Raw genomic sequence first — 12,434 nt, forward strand, 5'->3', positions numbered from 1 at the left:
CCCTCAGGACTCTTTCTCATCCTATAAGTGGAAAGCCTGGTCCTCTCCAGGAAGCACTTGGAGATGGGTGGCCGAAGAGTCCTGCTTTCCTCTGCAGAAAGAACCAGGCGCCTCACCCATCGAGCACTGCTGTCTGGGCAGGCTTCAGCTACCAGGAGGCAATTCTGGATCTCAGTGCCTTCCGCTCTTGCACCGCAGGGTCAACACTATGGAATTGACAGAGGACAACATGAAGCAGCCGTTCTCTGCCATCCGTCTACTGGTGGCCAGGGCGCTGGGTCTCCAGGGTGATGAAACCTCCAGTGACAGGCAGCGCACTCTGCAGACCGTGCTCCAAGACACAGTGGAAGAGAGCACCTATTGCCTGCTAAACGATGTTTTCTTAGTTGAGGTGAGAGTGAGAGGCTGTCTTGCTCGGATGCTCCGCTGAGAGTGGCTCAGCGCAGGGCTGGGACTTGTGAAGGCCGTACCCCACCTGTCTGATTCCTGTGCCCCTGTGCATGGGGTGCTCCCGTGCTGTGCACGTGCCCCGTGTCTTGTTCAGCACCCTGGAAAAGGCACTGAAAAGGGGCTGGTGCTGGCCACATGAAAAAGCAGAGGCATTTTGCTCTGCAGTCTTGCTCTGGGAGATAGGTGTGCCCAGATCTGCAGCAATGTTCTTCTCTGTCTTTCCTGGACAGTTTCCCATCACGGACGAGGTTTCCGAGATGTGTTCCGCTGAACGGGCCAGCGTGTTCCACCTGACTTGTACACAAGTGCTACAGAAGGTGAGCACGTCTCCTTCCTTCTGCCTCACAGCAGGCAAACAACTGTGCCAGCTGTTGGCTCTGCGCTGGAGCTGCCAGAGAGGGCGGCAGGACGATGCACCTGGGTCACGGCCCTCCAGGCACTTTGCCCAAGTTCTCTCCTTCTGCCGGGCAACTGATGTTAGAGGAGACTTTGCAGTCTCGCAGAAACAAAGTTGGTAAACTCCTGGAGAAGGAGGTGGCTGGGGAGAGACTTCTTAATATCCCCTTGTCTCGAGAGCGAGAAAGGTTGTGTGTCCTCCCTGGAAGACACTCAAGAATCCACCAGATTCCACTCAGAACCACCTTTTTTTCAGGTGCTTGGGGGGAAATACGGCATATTTTTCATCGACAACGCCCACTTCCTCGACACTAGGTCCTGGTCTATCATGTGGCCCCTGCTTCAAAGTGTCACGGTCTTTATGGTCATGAGCTTAGTTCCGGGCCATGACAGAACAGAGAGCATTTTCAAAGCTGCCGCAGACTGCAAGACATCTGAGACGATCACTTGTGTTCGTCTGGAAGGGCTGAAAGCTTCAGCTGTAGTGCAGAAAGCCTGCCAGGACCTTGGAGTGAGCAGCATCCCCAGGGAGCTAGCAAGGTAAGCGCAAGCCTGGGGAGCTCTTCTGGAGGGGTTGCACTTACGCTGACCACGGCTGGGAAGCGCCCTGCCAAAAGGGGGTTGATGGGTATGGGTCTCTCCTCAAGCCTGGCCATAGCAGGTGGGAGCTAAGAATGGGCAACTGCCACGAGGCAGCAGAGTCTGGATGGTGTCAGCCCTTTGCTGTTGCCGTGGCTTGCTGTTCTGTGCTTTGGGCATTGTCCATCAGCCTTTCCTGATGGATTCCCGGGAATGCTGTAGTGTGGGGGGCCCCAGACACCCAAGCCCCTTCCAGAAGCCAGGTTTAGCCATGTTGAAGAGGCTGGTCAGCCTGCGAGGTCTGAACGACTCACCGCCCACCCGAACTGTGCTGCACCTTACTTCCTTGCTGTGGGTTGTGCTCCTGCCCAGGTTCCTGATCCAGAGAAGCTCTGGCATCCCATATTACTGTGAGGAACTGCTGCGCTACCTGCGATGCAACAACATGCTCTTGTTGCACACCGGGACGCCGGACGAAGGACAGGACAACTGGCAGAGCCTGATTGGTAAGCACCCTTGTTGCCGATCAGCTGTTCGCTGTGGCGCATCCTCTCCCACACAGCCGTGCCCTGTGTCTCCCCAGTGACTCTGGGCGGAGGCTGACCCTGCAGCAGGGCAGAACTTGCCACGGCAGAGGTGTGGGCTGCTGCGCACCTTGCTGCTCCCTTGGCAAAACACCAGCTCAGCTCCTGTGAGAGCAAAGCCCACCTGGGGGAGCGGGAAACTGCTCCAAAACCTCAAGTCCTCAAAGGGCCTTGGGAACTGAAGAGCACGGTGGGAATGCCACTGCAAGAGCAATGCCAAGCAGAGCATCATTGCTTAGCGGCAGCCTGCACGGGCTTTGCCTTCTGGAGCATCAGTGGCAACTTCCCTGGCTCTGGAGGTAGTGCTGTTGAAGGCAGCATCACCACCACATTCTGTCGTGCAACGTTCATTCTCCATCTGAGGAGCCCAGAAGTTTTGACTGAACGGCATTTGGTCTGAAGCTGGTGTGAAGACAGAAGAGAGCTGGGCGGGCAATGCAAATGAAAGCTTGCATTGGGAATCGACCGGCTTGCCCTGTTTGCTGGCCCTGCTCAGTGCACGCCAGGCAGTGTGCCTGACTATGAACAGGTACGACTTGTCGGATCTTACTCATGCTCCCCCTGTTCTTCCCATCTTCTGCAGCCAAGGCGTCACCTGCTGTCACCGCTGCCTCGAGCTCGGGTACCAGGAATGACAGCGAAAGGATCTGTACCATCAGACCAGACGTGAGCCTGGAGAACCCCATGCTGCCGGTGGCCTTGGAAGGTGAGGAGCTGAGCGTGAGGTTTGTGGCTGTGCCCCAGCTTCCTTTCCTGGGGTGCAGATAAGAGAGGCTGGGCACCTGTGTGCTGCAGAGCTGCTCTCTCAGCCTCGGGGCTCTGCCAGGAAGGTGACTCCAGCCCAAGCAGGAAGAGTCCTGCGCTTTTGCGGGCTGTGGTTTTCCTCTGTGGGCAGTAGACCAGCTCGGAGCCGACTGTGCGCTGCACACCATGGGTGGAGGGAACTCCGAGTCCAGCTGTGGGCTGGTGAGAATGTTCTGTGCTCTCTGTGTGCACTGCTGGGTACGAACCCAGTGCAGATCTAGTAGGTCGCACAGTGGGACACACATACCTGCTGGTTGTGCCTTCCCCATCGTTGGTCGGGAACACTTGTCTGAGTGTCTCTGCTTTCCCTGGCTCCTGTGGCCTGTGAGTGTGAGAGGAGCAGAGCCATCTTGAAGATACTGATCCTGGGCTCTGGTTGCCCAGCGGGTTCCATCCTGGGGAGAGGAGGCCAAAGCCTTCCCCGTTTCCTCTGGAGAAACCGTCCAGCTTCTCCAACCTCAGGCTCAGGGACAGGCAAGACGAAGACGTGTTGCTTCTTCTTGGCAGAGATTGCGCTGGCTGAGCTGGATCGGATCAATCTGGAGAAGCAGATGGTTCTGAAGTTTGCAGCCGTCATAGGGCCGGTGTTTACCACCCAGCAGCTGGTTCACATTATTCCCAGTAGCAAAAGGCACGGGATTAATTCACTGCTGGACAAGCTGGTGGAGGACAACATCCTGAAGCAACTGGACATCGAGAAGCCAGAAGGCAAGTGAGGTGCTACAAAGAGGCTGCCCACCTCTGGGCAGGCAAGAAGCGGTGGTGCAGCGTGGATCCAGGAGCAGTGTGGCTCCACAGGGCCCTGCTCACCTAGCTTTGTGCAGAGGGAAATTCTCAGTGGCTTGCTGGAAGAGCCTCTGCCACCGTGCTTGCAGGCAGAGCATAGGCTGGGCTCAGACAGCAGCACGCAGCAAAGTGTGGCCTTTGCCCCAGCTGGGGCGGCCTGGAGGTCTGGCCCCAGCTTTGTCTGAGGCCAGGACTCATTGCCTTGCAGGGATGAAGAGGCCCTCTGTGAGCAGGGAGACCGTGCAGCAGGAGTCTAAAATCCTGGCCTTTTGCACCCCTCTGCTGTGGGAGGCAACTTACAAGCTGTGGCCCACGAGGCAGAAGATCAACATCCACTGTCAGTGTGCTGCCTTCCTGGAGAGGCATGCGCACAAATGCCGGAGGTGCCACGAAGGGGACTTTGTGGCCTTCCACCGCTTTGGCATCTCCAGCCCCCAGGAGCAGGGGAGCTGCCACAGCCAGGGCTCTGCTGAGAAGGACAACTGGGGCAGCTGGGAGGCCTTGGTAGTTGCTGGAGAACACCTGCGGAGGGCTAGGACCCTCCCTGCAGAGGGGATTCTGGCAGAAGGCGAGCACACAACGCTGCGGGCCAGGGACAGTGGCCGGTGCTGCCAGTGTGAAGCCATCGCCGAAGCGGTGCTTGTGCCCCTGGCTCGCCACTACACAGCCATGGGCAATGCTTCCCAAGCCTTCTACTACCTGCTGGAGTCTGCGGCTGCCTACCTGCACGTCTCCAACAGCTCCATGGTGAGTCACCCTGCTTGCCAGCACAAGCTGCATTAGCACGGAAGAGGACTGACTCCTTCGGTGCCCGTGCTCTGAGCCCACAGGACTGTGTTAGGGCAGGCATGACCAGGAGGAACACGGGCCCTGCTAAGGCAGATGCTGCAGGAGGCAACAGGGAAGGATGGGGCTGGCCAGGGGCCAATGCTCACCTGCTGTTTGTGTTGCTTGTTCAAAGGCCTTCATGAAGCTGAATGAAGCGGAGGTCCTGAGGAGCTCCCTAGAGAAAGAAAGGAATGCCGCAGACCGCTTTGAGGAGGCCATCTTCTTCAGCCTCAAAGGAGAGGTAAAGAGGCAGTGGAAGGGTGTCCAGAGGCATGCAGCCAGATGCTTTCCCTGCTGGCGGGGAATATTCCTGCCACAGCCAGTCCCTGGTCCATTTCTGCAGACTCGGCAGGACTTGGGCAAGTCCTCTACATCTGCATGCCTCCCTCTTCCTGTGCAGGTCTGCAGGAACATGGGATGTGTGAAGCTGGCCAGGAAAATGAGCAGGCAGGCACTAAGCCTGCTGGAAAAGCATTTCCCCCAGAGCCGTGCTGGGGCCTTTGTCAAGTCTCTGTGGGAAAGGTTGCGGCAGATTTCTCAGGCCACAGGCAGAGCGTCCTTCCTTCCGCAGGAGGCTCGGTAAGCAGCAGAAGGGACAAGCAGCAGAGAGGAAGAGCCGTTCTGTACCTGATCCATGACACAGGCCTGCCCATTCCCAAGCCTTAGCAGGACTGAGGCATTCAGGCCTGATGCGAGGATGGTAGAGCCAGGAATGGCGCAGCCTCCCTGTGTGCAGCATGGGAGAAGAATGCACACCTTTGGGTAAAAAGCAGCTTGTGCTGAGGGATGCACCTGTGGTGCCGCAGTGCCAGCAGCACTTCTTCCTTTGCCCCCTTCATCCCGGCTGCCCTCCTGGCATCAGCTCCCTTCCTCCAGCAGTGTAGCCATCTAGCCCCGCCGCTCTGCTTTCCCTTGCCCTGTCTGACTCAGTGCTCCACAGCAATGCCTGTGGGCCCAACGGTTTCTCTTGTGTGGCAGGAGGAAGAAACAAGCCTGGCTGCATCACCGGAGCAGATGCCTCTCCTTGCTCCAGGACCTCTACAGCCAGGAGGGCACATCTGCTGGACAGAGATTCTCCCGCCTGGCAGCACTCATGAAGGCTAACACGGACAGGAAGATGGACTCCTACCGGGCAGCAGACTCCAACGCTGGACAACTTTGAATCACAGAATCACAGAATTGTAGGGGTTGGAAGGGACCTCCAGGGATCATCGAGTCCAACCCCCCTGCCAAAGCAGGTTCCCTACAGCAGGTCGCGCAGGTAGGCATCCGGGCAGGTCTGGAACATCTCCAGAGAAGGAGACTCCACCACCTCCCTGGGCAGCCTGTTCCAGTGCTCCGTCACCTCACTGTAAAGAAGTTCTTGCGCACATTTGTGCGGAACTTCCTGTGCTGCAGTTTCCGGCCGTTTCCCCTTGTCCCGTCGCCATTCACCACTGAAAAGAGTCCGGCCTCGCCATTCTGCCCCCCACAACTTAGATATTTACAGACCTGGATCAGGTCCCCTCTCAGTCTTCTTTTCTCAAGGCTGAACAGACCCAGTTCACTCAGCCTTTCTTCATAGGAGAGATGCTCCAGGCCCTTCACCATCTTCGTGGCCCTCCGCTGAATTAAGGAAAACAAGTGAGGTTAAAAGCTATGTGCCTTCATGGGTGCTGGATCGGCAGCTACGGATCTGACCTTGCTAATCCAGCTTTTGGCTGCCAATAACTGATGCTTTACTACAGACTTGGACAGTTAGTGCAGACAGCGGGTCTGCTGTTTCTCCAGGTAACGTCGTTAGCTACCCTATGTGTGCAGTGCAGTGTGTGACAGCTGGCTAGGACAATAAACCACCAATTAACAAGGAGGCAACAGATGGAGGAAGGAGTCGTAGCCTACAAGACAGCCAGCCAAAGCCAGCCAACTGTCCTCCAACTGACTCACGTCAAAAAGCACACAGTGAGGAAGAGAACAGCCTTCATCAAAAAGACCACCAGACCACCACCGAGTGCTACGACGCGTGTGCAGACTCTCACACTGGACAACAACTCTCCTTCACCTACTCTATCTTAATAAAATTGTTGCTTCCTTATTTATGTTCGTGCTTTTTCGCCTTTCTTGAGATCTGGAAAATGTAAGAACATTGAATTTTCACGTGCTTTCTAGAAAAAATATGTCTTTCTAAACACAGGTTTTGTCGCTCAGGAAAGCCAAGCTATGAGTAGGTTTGCCTTTCAAAATAGAAAAGCATCTTCTGAAATTCATTTAAACACATCTCTGGGGTTTTGCCAGTTAGGTAGCATTTGAGCTCGCAATACAGAGAAGCAAGACTGATAAATCGGTAGCCAGGCTTATACTTGGGGTCTGTCTTTGATCAGTGGAATTGCCCTCTGTGTTAGGAAGTGGACAGATTCCACGCACATGCCGTGCAATCTCATCCAAGATGACTTGCTCCGTAACTTTCCCTGGTACCGAGGTCAGGCTAACGGGCCTATAGTTCCCCGGATCCTCCTTACGGCCCTCCTTTTGATGCACCCAGATTCTCGGAGAAAACTCCCTGGGTCGACACATCCACCACAGAGCAGGGAGAGAGCCCCGGCTGTATGATGTGTGGGTTTGGAAGGAACGAGACAAAATGTTTGGATGGTATAAGAAAGTGTCTCGGTTAATGGTATGTGGAAGCATAATTGAGTGTAGGTGGAAGCGTAATTGAGGGTACGAATAGCGGAACAGTTGAAAAGGCAAAAGGGTGGAAGGAAAAGTGAGTTTATCTGCACTGGCATGAGAGCAACCCCTGCAGAACACTAGGAGAGAGAGAGCGCCAGGGCTGGAAACTGCTGCTGTAAGCAGCCTTGTTCACAAAAGGGGTGAGGGGCATTGGAAGTGAGGACAGCCTTCCAGGAAAGCTAGAGGGCCGTGCCCAGTGGGCAGTGGTGAATGGAGTGAAGTCCAGCTGGCGACCTGTTTCAAGTGGTGTCCCCCGGGGGTCGGTACTGGGGCCCATCTTGTTTAATGTCTTTATTGATGACCGGATCGCCGAGGTCCGCGGCTCGGAGCTGTCTCTGGCAGAACCGCCGCGACTTTTAGCGAGGTACGTGGGGATTTAATCGCTTTCCTCATCGAGGATTCCCGCGACAACCGTGCGGACGCCGCTCTCAGTCGGGCTACTCTCGCGAGAGCAGCTGACGCAGCGCGGGCGTTGCCTGGGTAACGGCGGGAGATTTAAACGGGCGCAAACCGGAAGTGGCCCTTGACCGCCGCTACAAAAAGCCCTCGAGAGGCACAGCAGAGGAGGTAGTACAGCTATCTCCTGGGCTGCCTTAACGTGGTGCTTTTGTAAGGTACCCCTGTCTGCACTCCCCTGCAAGGAGTCTTGTTATTGCTATTGGTGGTAAGTGCCAGGGCACTTAGCGAACCCGGCAATAGTGTGAGGGTAGGGGGCAGCAGGGCAGGGCTGATCACTTGCACCCCTTTAGGACTTTCTTGTTGAGTTAGTGAGCCTGCTGGTTGCCATGGGTGCACCCCGGCAGAAGGCTTCAAACACAAAAACTGTGAAGACCCATGCAGAGGTCCCGAGCACACGCAGCAGGAAGACAGTAGCCAAGAAGACGGTCCAGAGCCAGACTGAGGTCTGGTGCATGCATAGAGGGGAGAACAACGGTATGAAGTGTGTGGCGACTCAGACAGAGTTACCATCACGAGATGCTAGTGTGCAGGTCACTGGCTGTGAGGAGTGCCACAGCCTGGCCTTTGCAAAGCCACATGAAGGAGGCAGCACTTGTACAAGGTGTGAGCAATTGAATGACTTGCTCAGCCTTGTGATTAGCCTGAAGGAGGAAGTGGAGAGGCTGAGGACTATAAAAGAGTGTGAGAGGGAGATTGACTGGTGGTGTCAGTCCCTCTCAACCTCAGGTTCTCGGCACACAGACGAGGCTCCTCACGGAGCACATCAGCCCCTGCCACCTTACAAACACCTGGCAAAGGGGAACCAGCCAGCTGACAGCGTTTCAGCAAGCCCCCTGTCCTCTCTTCCCCCTAACAGCAGTTTGAGAAGGGAGGAGGAGTGGAAACGGGTACCTGCTCGGCGGAGGGAGCATCCCCCATCCCGACCATCCCCGGCTCCCCAGGTGCCTCTGCGTAACAGGTTTGAGGCCCTGGAAGTCGAGGGGGGGACGAGTGAGAGTGCGGAGACAGGTTCACCCGTGAGGTTGCCTCAGGCGAAGCGGTCGCCCCCGACCCTCAAGACTGCTTCTACCCGTAAGGACAGGAGGGTGATTGTCATAGGCGACTCCCTTCTGCAAGGAACAGAAGGCTCTATATGCCGGCCCGACCCTACCCGCAGAGAGGTGTGCTGCCTTCCTGGGGCACGGGTCAGGGACATTTCAAAGAAAATTCCTGGGTTGATTCGGCCTTCAGATTATTACCCACTTTTAATAATTCAGGCTGGCGGCGAGGAAGTTGATAAGGAAAGCCTGAGGTCTATCAAGAAAGACTTCAGGGGAATGGGGCGTATACTTGAAGGAGCTGGGGTGCAAGTGGTCTTTTCTTCTATGCCCGTGGTGTCAGGGAAAGGTACAGGGAGGATCCAAAATACCCAACTCTTCAATAGATGGCTTAAGAGCTGGTGCAGGCGCAAGAATTTCGGCTTTTTTGACCATGGGGCAATTTACACTGCACCTGGCATGATGGCTGCTGATGCATGCAGCCTGTCCCTGAAGGGTAAGAGGATCTTAGCTGAAGAATTAGCGGGACTCATTGACAGGTCTTTAAACTAGGAATGAAGGGGGAAGGGGACAAAATAAGGGCTACTGGGGTTGAACGGGTCATTCGAGGGCTTGTACCGAACTCCATGGGCAATGACGGCAGAGTGCATAGGGAAGGAGTAGGGCAGGGGGATGCTGGGGATGCTGCTGTTCTAGGGGATCCTAGATCCCATATAAAGGTGGCGAGAAGGATAGCCCGGCTGAAGTGCCTTTATACCAATGCACGCAGCCTGAGTAACAAGCAGGAGGAACTGGAAACTGTGATGCACTCGGAAAGTTATGACCTTGTCGCTATCACAGAAACATGGTGGGATGACTCCCACAATTGGGATACTGCCATCGACGGCTATAGACTCTTTAGGAGAGATAGGCGAGGTAGGAGGGGTGGGGGAGTTGCTCTCTATGTCAGGGATTGGATAAACTGTGAGGAGCTCCCTACGAGAAACAGTCAGGAACAGGTTGAGAGCCTGTGGGTTAGGATTAGAGATGGGACTAATATAGGTCAGCTGGTGTTAGGGGTATACTACAGACCACCTGATCAAGGGGAGGCTGTTGACGAGGCTTTCTTGCTCCAGATGCGTGAGATGTCTGGCTCACGGGCTCTTGTCCTGGTGGGGGACTTCAACCATCCAGACATCTGCTGGGAAAACCACATGGCGAGCTGCAAGAGCTCCAGAAGGCTCCTGGAATCCATTGACGATAGCTTTCTGGTTCAGGTATTGGACAGACCGACCAGAGGTGAAGCGTTGCTAGACCTGCTGCTCACCAAGGAGGAGCAGCCGAGGAGATCATCAAAGGCGTCAAGGTCGGAGGCTGCCTGGGCTCCAGCGACCACGCCCTGGTTGAGTTTGTGATCTCAAGCGATGTGGGCCTGGCAAAGAGCAGGATCAGGACACTGAACTTTACTTCAAACTACTCAATGGATTGCTGGCCAAGATCCCCTGGCGCGCTGCCCTCAAAGACAAGGATGTTGAGGAGAGCTGGCGGCTCTTCAAAGATGCCCTCCTGGAAGCACAAGAGGTCTCCATTCCTCTGAATAAGAAAGTGGGCAGGCGAGGTAGGAAACCGGCATGGCTCAGCAAGGACCTGCTGAGAGAACTGAGGGCGAAGAAAGGGGTGTACAAGCTCTGGAAACAAGGCTGTGTCACCTGGGAAGAGCACAGGGATGCCGTCCGGACTTGCAGACGTGGGATCAGGGAAGCCAAGGCGCAGGCAGAACTGAACTTGGCAAGGGACGTGAAAAACAATAAGAAAACCTTCTACAGGTACATTGGCCAGAAGAGACAGGCCAAAACGGGCGTACCTACTTTGGTAAATTTAAAAGGAGAACTGGCTTCAACAGATGAAGAGAAAGCTGAGGTGCTGAATGAGTTCTTCACCTCGGTCTTCACTGGTGGCCAGGATTCTAGTCTTTTTCACGTCCCTGAACCCTGCATCCCCAAACCTCTATGTGGGGACCAAGGAGGTAAATCCCTCCCCACTGTAAGGGCAGAGCAAGTCCGAGAGTGCCTCCTTAGACTGAATGAATACAAGTCTATGGGGCCGGATGGCGTGCATCCCAGGGTCCTGAAGGAGCTGGCTGAGGTGGTTGCCGAGCCGCTCTCCATCATATTTGAGAAGTCGTGGCTGTCAGGTGAGGTCCCGGATGACTGGAGGAAGGGTCACGTCACTCCCATATACAAGAAGGGGAGCAGGGAGGACCCGGGGAACTACAGGCCAGTGAGTCTCACCTCCGTGCCTGGGAAGATCATGGAACAGATCCTCCTGGACAACATGCTCGATCACATGAAGAATGAGCATGTGATCCGAGACAGCCAGCACGGCTTCACCAAAGGAAGGTCATGCCTAACTCATCTTGTGGCCTTCTATGATGGAGTGACGGCATTGGTGGACGAAGGGAAGGCGACCGATGTCATTTACCTGGACCTGAGCAAGGCCTTTGACATGGTCCCCCACCACATCCTCATCTCCAAATTGGAGGGAAGTGGATTTGATGGGTGGACGACCCGATGGATAAGCAATTGGTTGAAGGCCGCAGACAGAGGGTGGTGGTCAATGGCTCTATGTCCAGGTGGAGGCCGGTAACAAGTGGTGTCCCCCAAGGGTCTGTCTTGGGACCGGTGCTCTTTAACATCTTTATTAATGACATCGATGAGGGAATTGAGTGCACCCTCAGCAAGTTTGCTGACGACACCAAGCTGAGTGGTGCGGTTGACACGGTGGAAGGAAGGGAGGCCATTCAGAGGGACCTCGACAGGCTGGAGGGCTGGGCTCGGGTGAACCTAATGAGGTTCAACACGGCAAAGTGCAAGGTTTTGCATTTGGGCCGGAAGAACCCCAGGCACCCGTACAGGCTGGGAGGAGTGGTCCTTGAGAGCAGCTTGGCAGAGAAGGACCTGGGGGTCCTGATGGACGAGAGACTGAACATGAGCCAGCAGTGCGCTCTGGCAGCTCGAAAGGCAAATGGGATCCTGGGCTCCATCAGGAGAGGGGTGGTCAGCAGGGACAGGGAGGTGATTGTCCCTCTCTACTCGGCTCTTGTGAGGCCCCATCTGGAGTACTGTGTCCAGGTGTGGAGCCCTCAGTACAAGAAAGACATTGAGATTTTGGAAAGGGTCCAGAGGAGGGCGACTAAGATGATCAGGGGGGGCTGGAGCACCTCCCCTATGAGGACAGGCTGAGGGAGTTGGACTTGTTCAGCCTGGAGAAGAGAAGGCTGCGTGGTGACCTCATTGCAGCCTATCAATACCTGAAGGGAACCTACACCCACGAGGGGAGTAAACTCTTCAAAAGGGCTGACAACAGCAGGACTAGGGGAAATGGATCGAAGTTGAAGGAGGGAAGATTTAGGTTGGATGTTAGGGGGAAGTTGTATACAAGGAGAGTGGTTAGGCCCTGGAACGGGCTGCCCAGGGAGGTTGTGGATGCCCCGTCCTTGGATGTGTTTAAGGCCAGGTTGGACGGGGTCCTGGGCAACCTGATCTGAATGTGTATGTTTGGTGGCCCTGCTAGGCAGGGGGGTTGGAACTACATGATCCTTGAGGTCCCTTCCAACCCGGGTGATTCTGTGATTCTGTGATTCTGTGATTCTGTCTGTTGGTAATGAAATGCAACTCAGGACATAAGTACAGCAAAAGGTCACCAGACACCAAGTGAATTTAAAAAAGAGTGTTAGTCTCCAGATACCACTACACTTCTGTTTTAATGGCTTCCTAATTAAACACATAGGTTTTGTACCCACTCTATCCCAGCCTAAGCCAGG

General features: G+C 55.2%; 1 protein-coding gene across 1 annotated transcript; it reads left to right on the forward strand.

Annotated features, from left to right (window-relative positions):
* Positions 1–198: 198 nt before the first annotated feature.
* On the forward strand, positions 199–5,589 carry ADCY10 (adenylate cyclase 10; the record flags this gene model as incomplete). The annotated part of the gene is given in 10 exon segments (XM_042829526.1): positions 199–391; positions 681–767; positions 1,103–1,386; positions 1,798–1,931; positions 2,593–2,715; positions 3,321–3,572; positions 3,808–4,346; positions 4,561–4,668; positions 4,828–5,006; positions 5,406–5,589. Coding segments are annotated over 10 exon segments (2,083 nt in total), but the record flags the coding sequence as incomplete, so codon positions are not given.
* Between the last annotated feature and the right edge of the window lie 6,845 nt (positions 5,590–12,434).

The sequence above is a fragment of the Centrocercus urophasianus genome, unplaced genomic scaffold, assembly GCF_019232065.1.
Source record: "Centrocercus urophasianus isolate 14NV4802_14NV808 unplaced genomic scaffold, USGS_Curo_1.0 seq_31, whole genome shotgun sequence".
Lineage (NCBI taxonomy): Eukaryota > Metazoa > Chordata > Aves > Galliformes > Phasianidae > Centrocercus > Centrocercus urophasianus.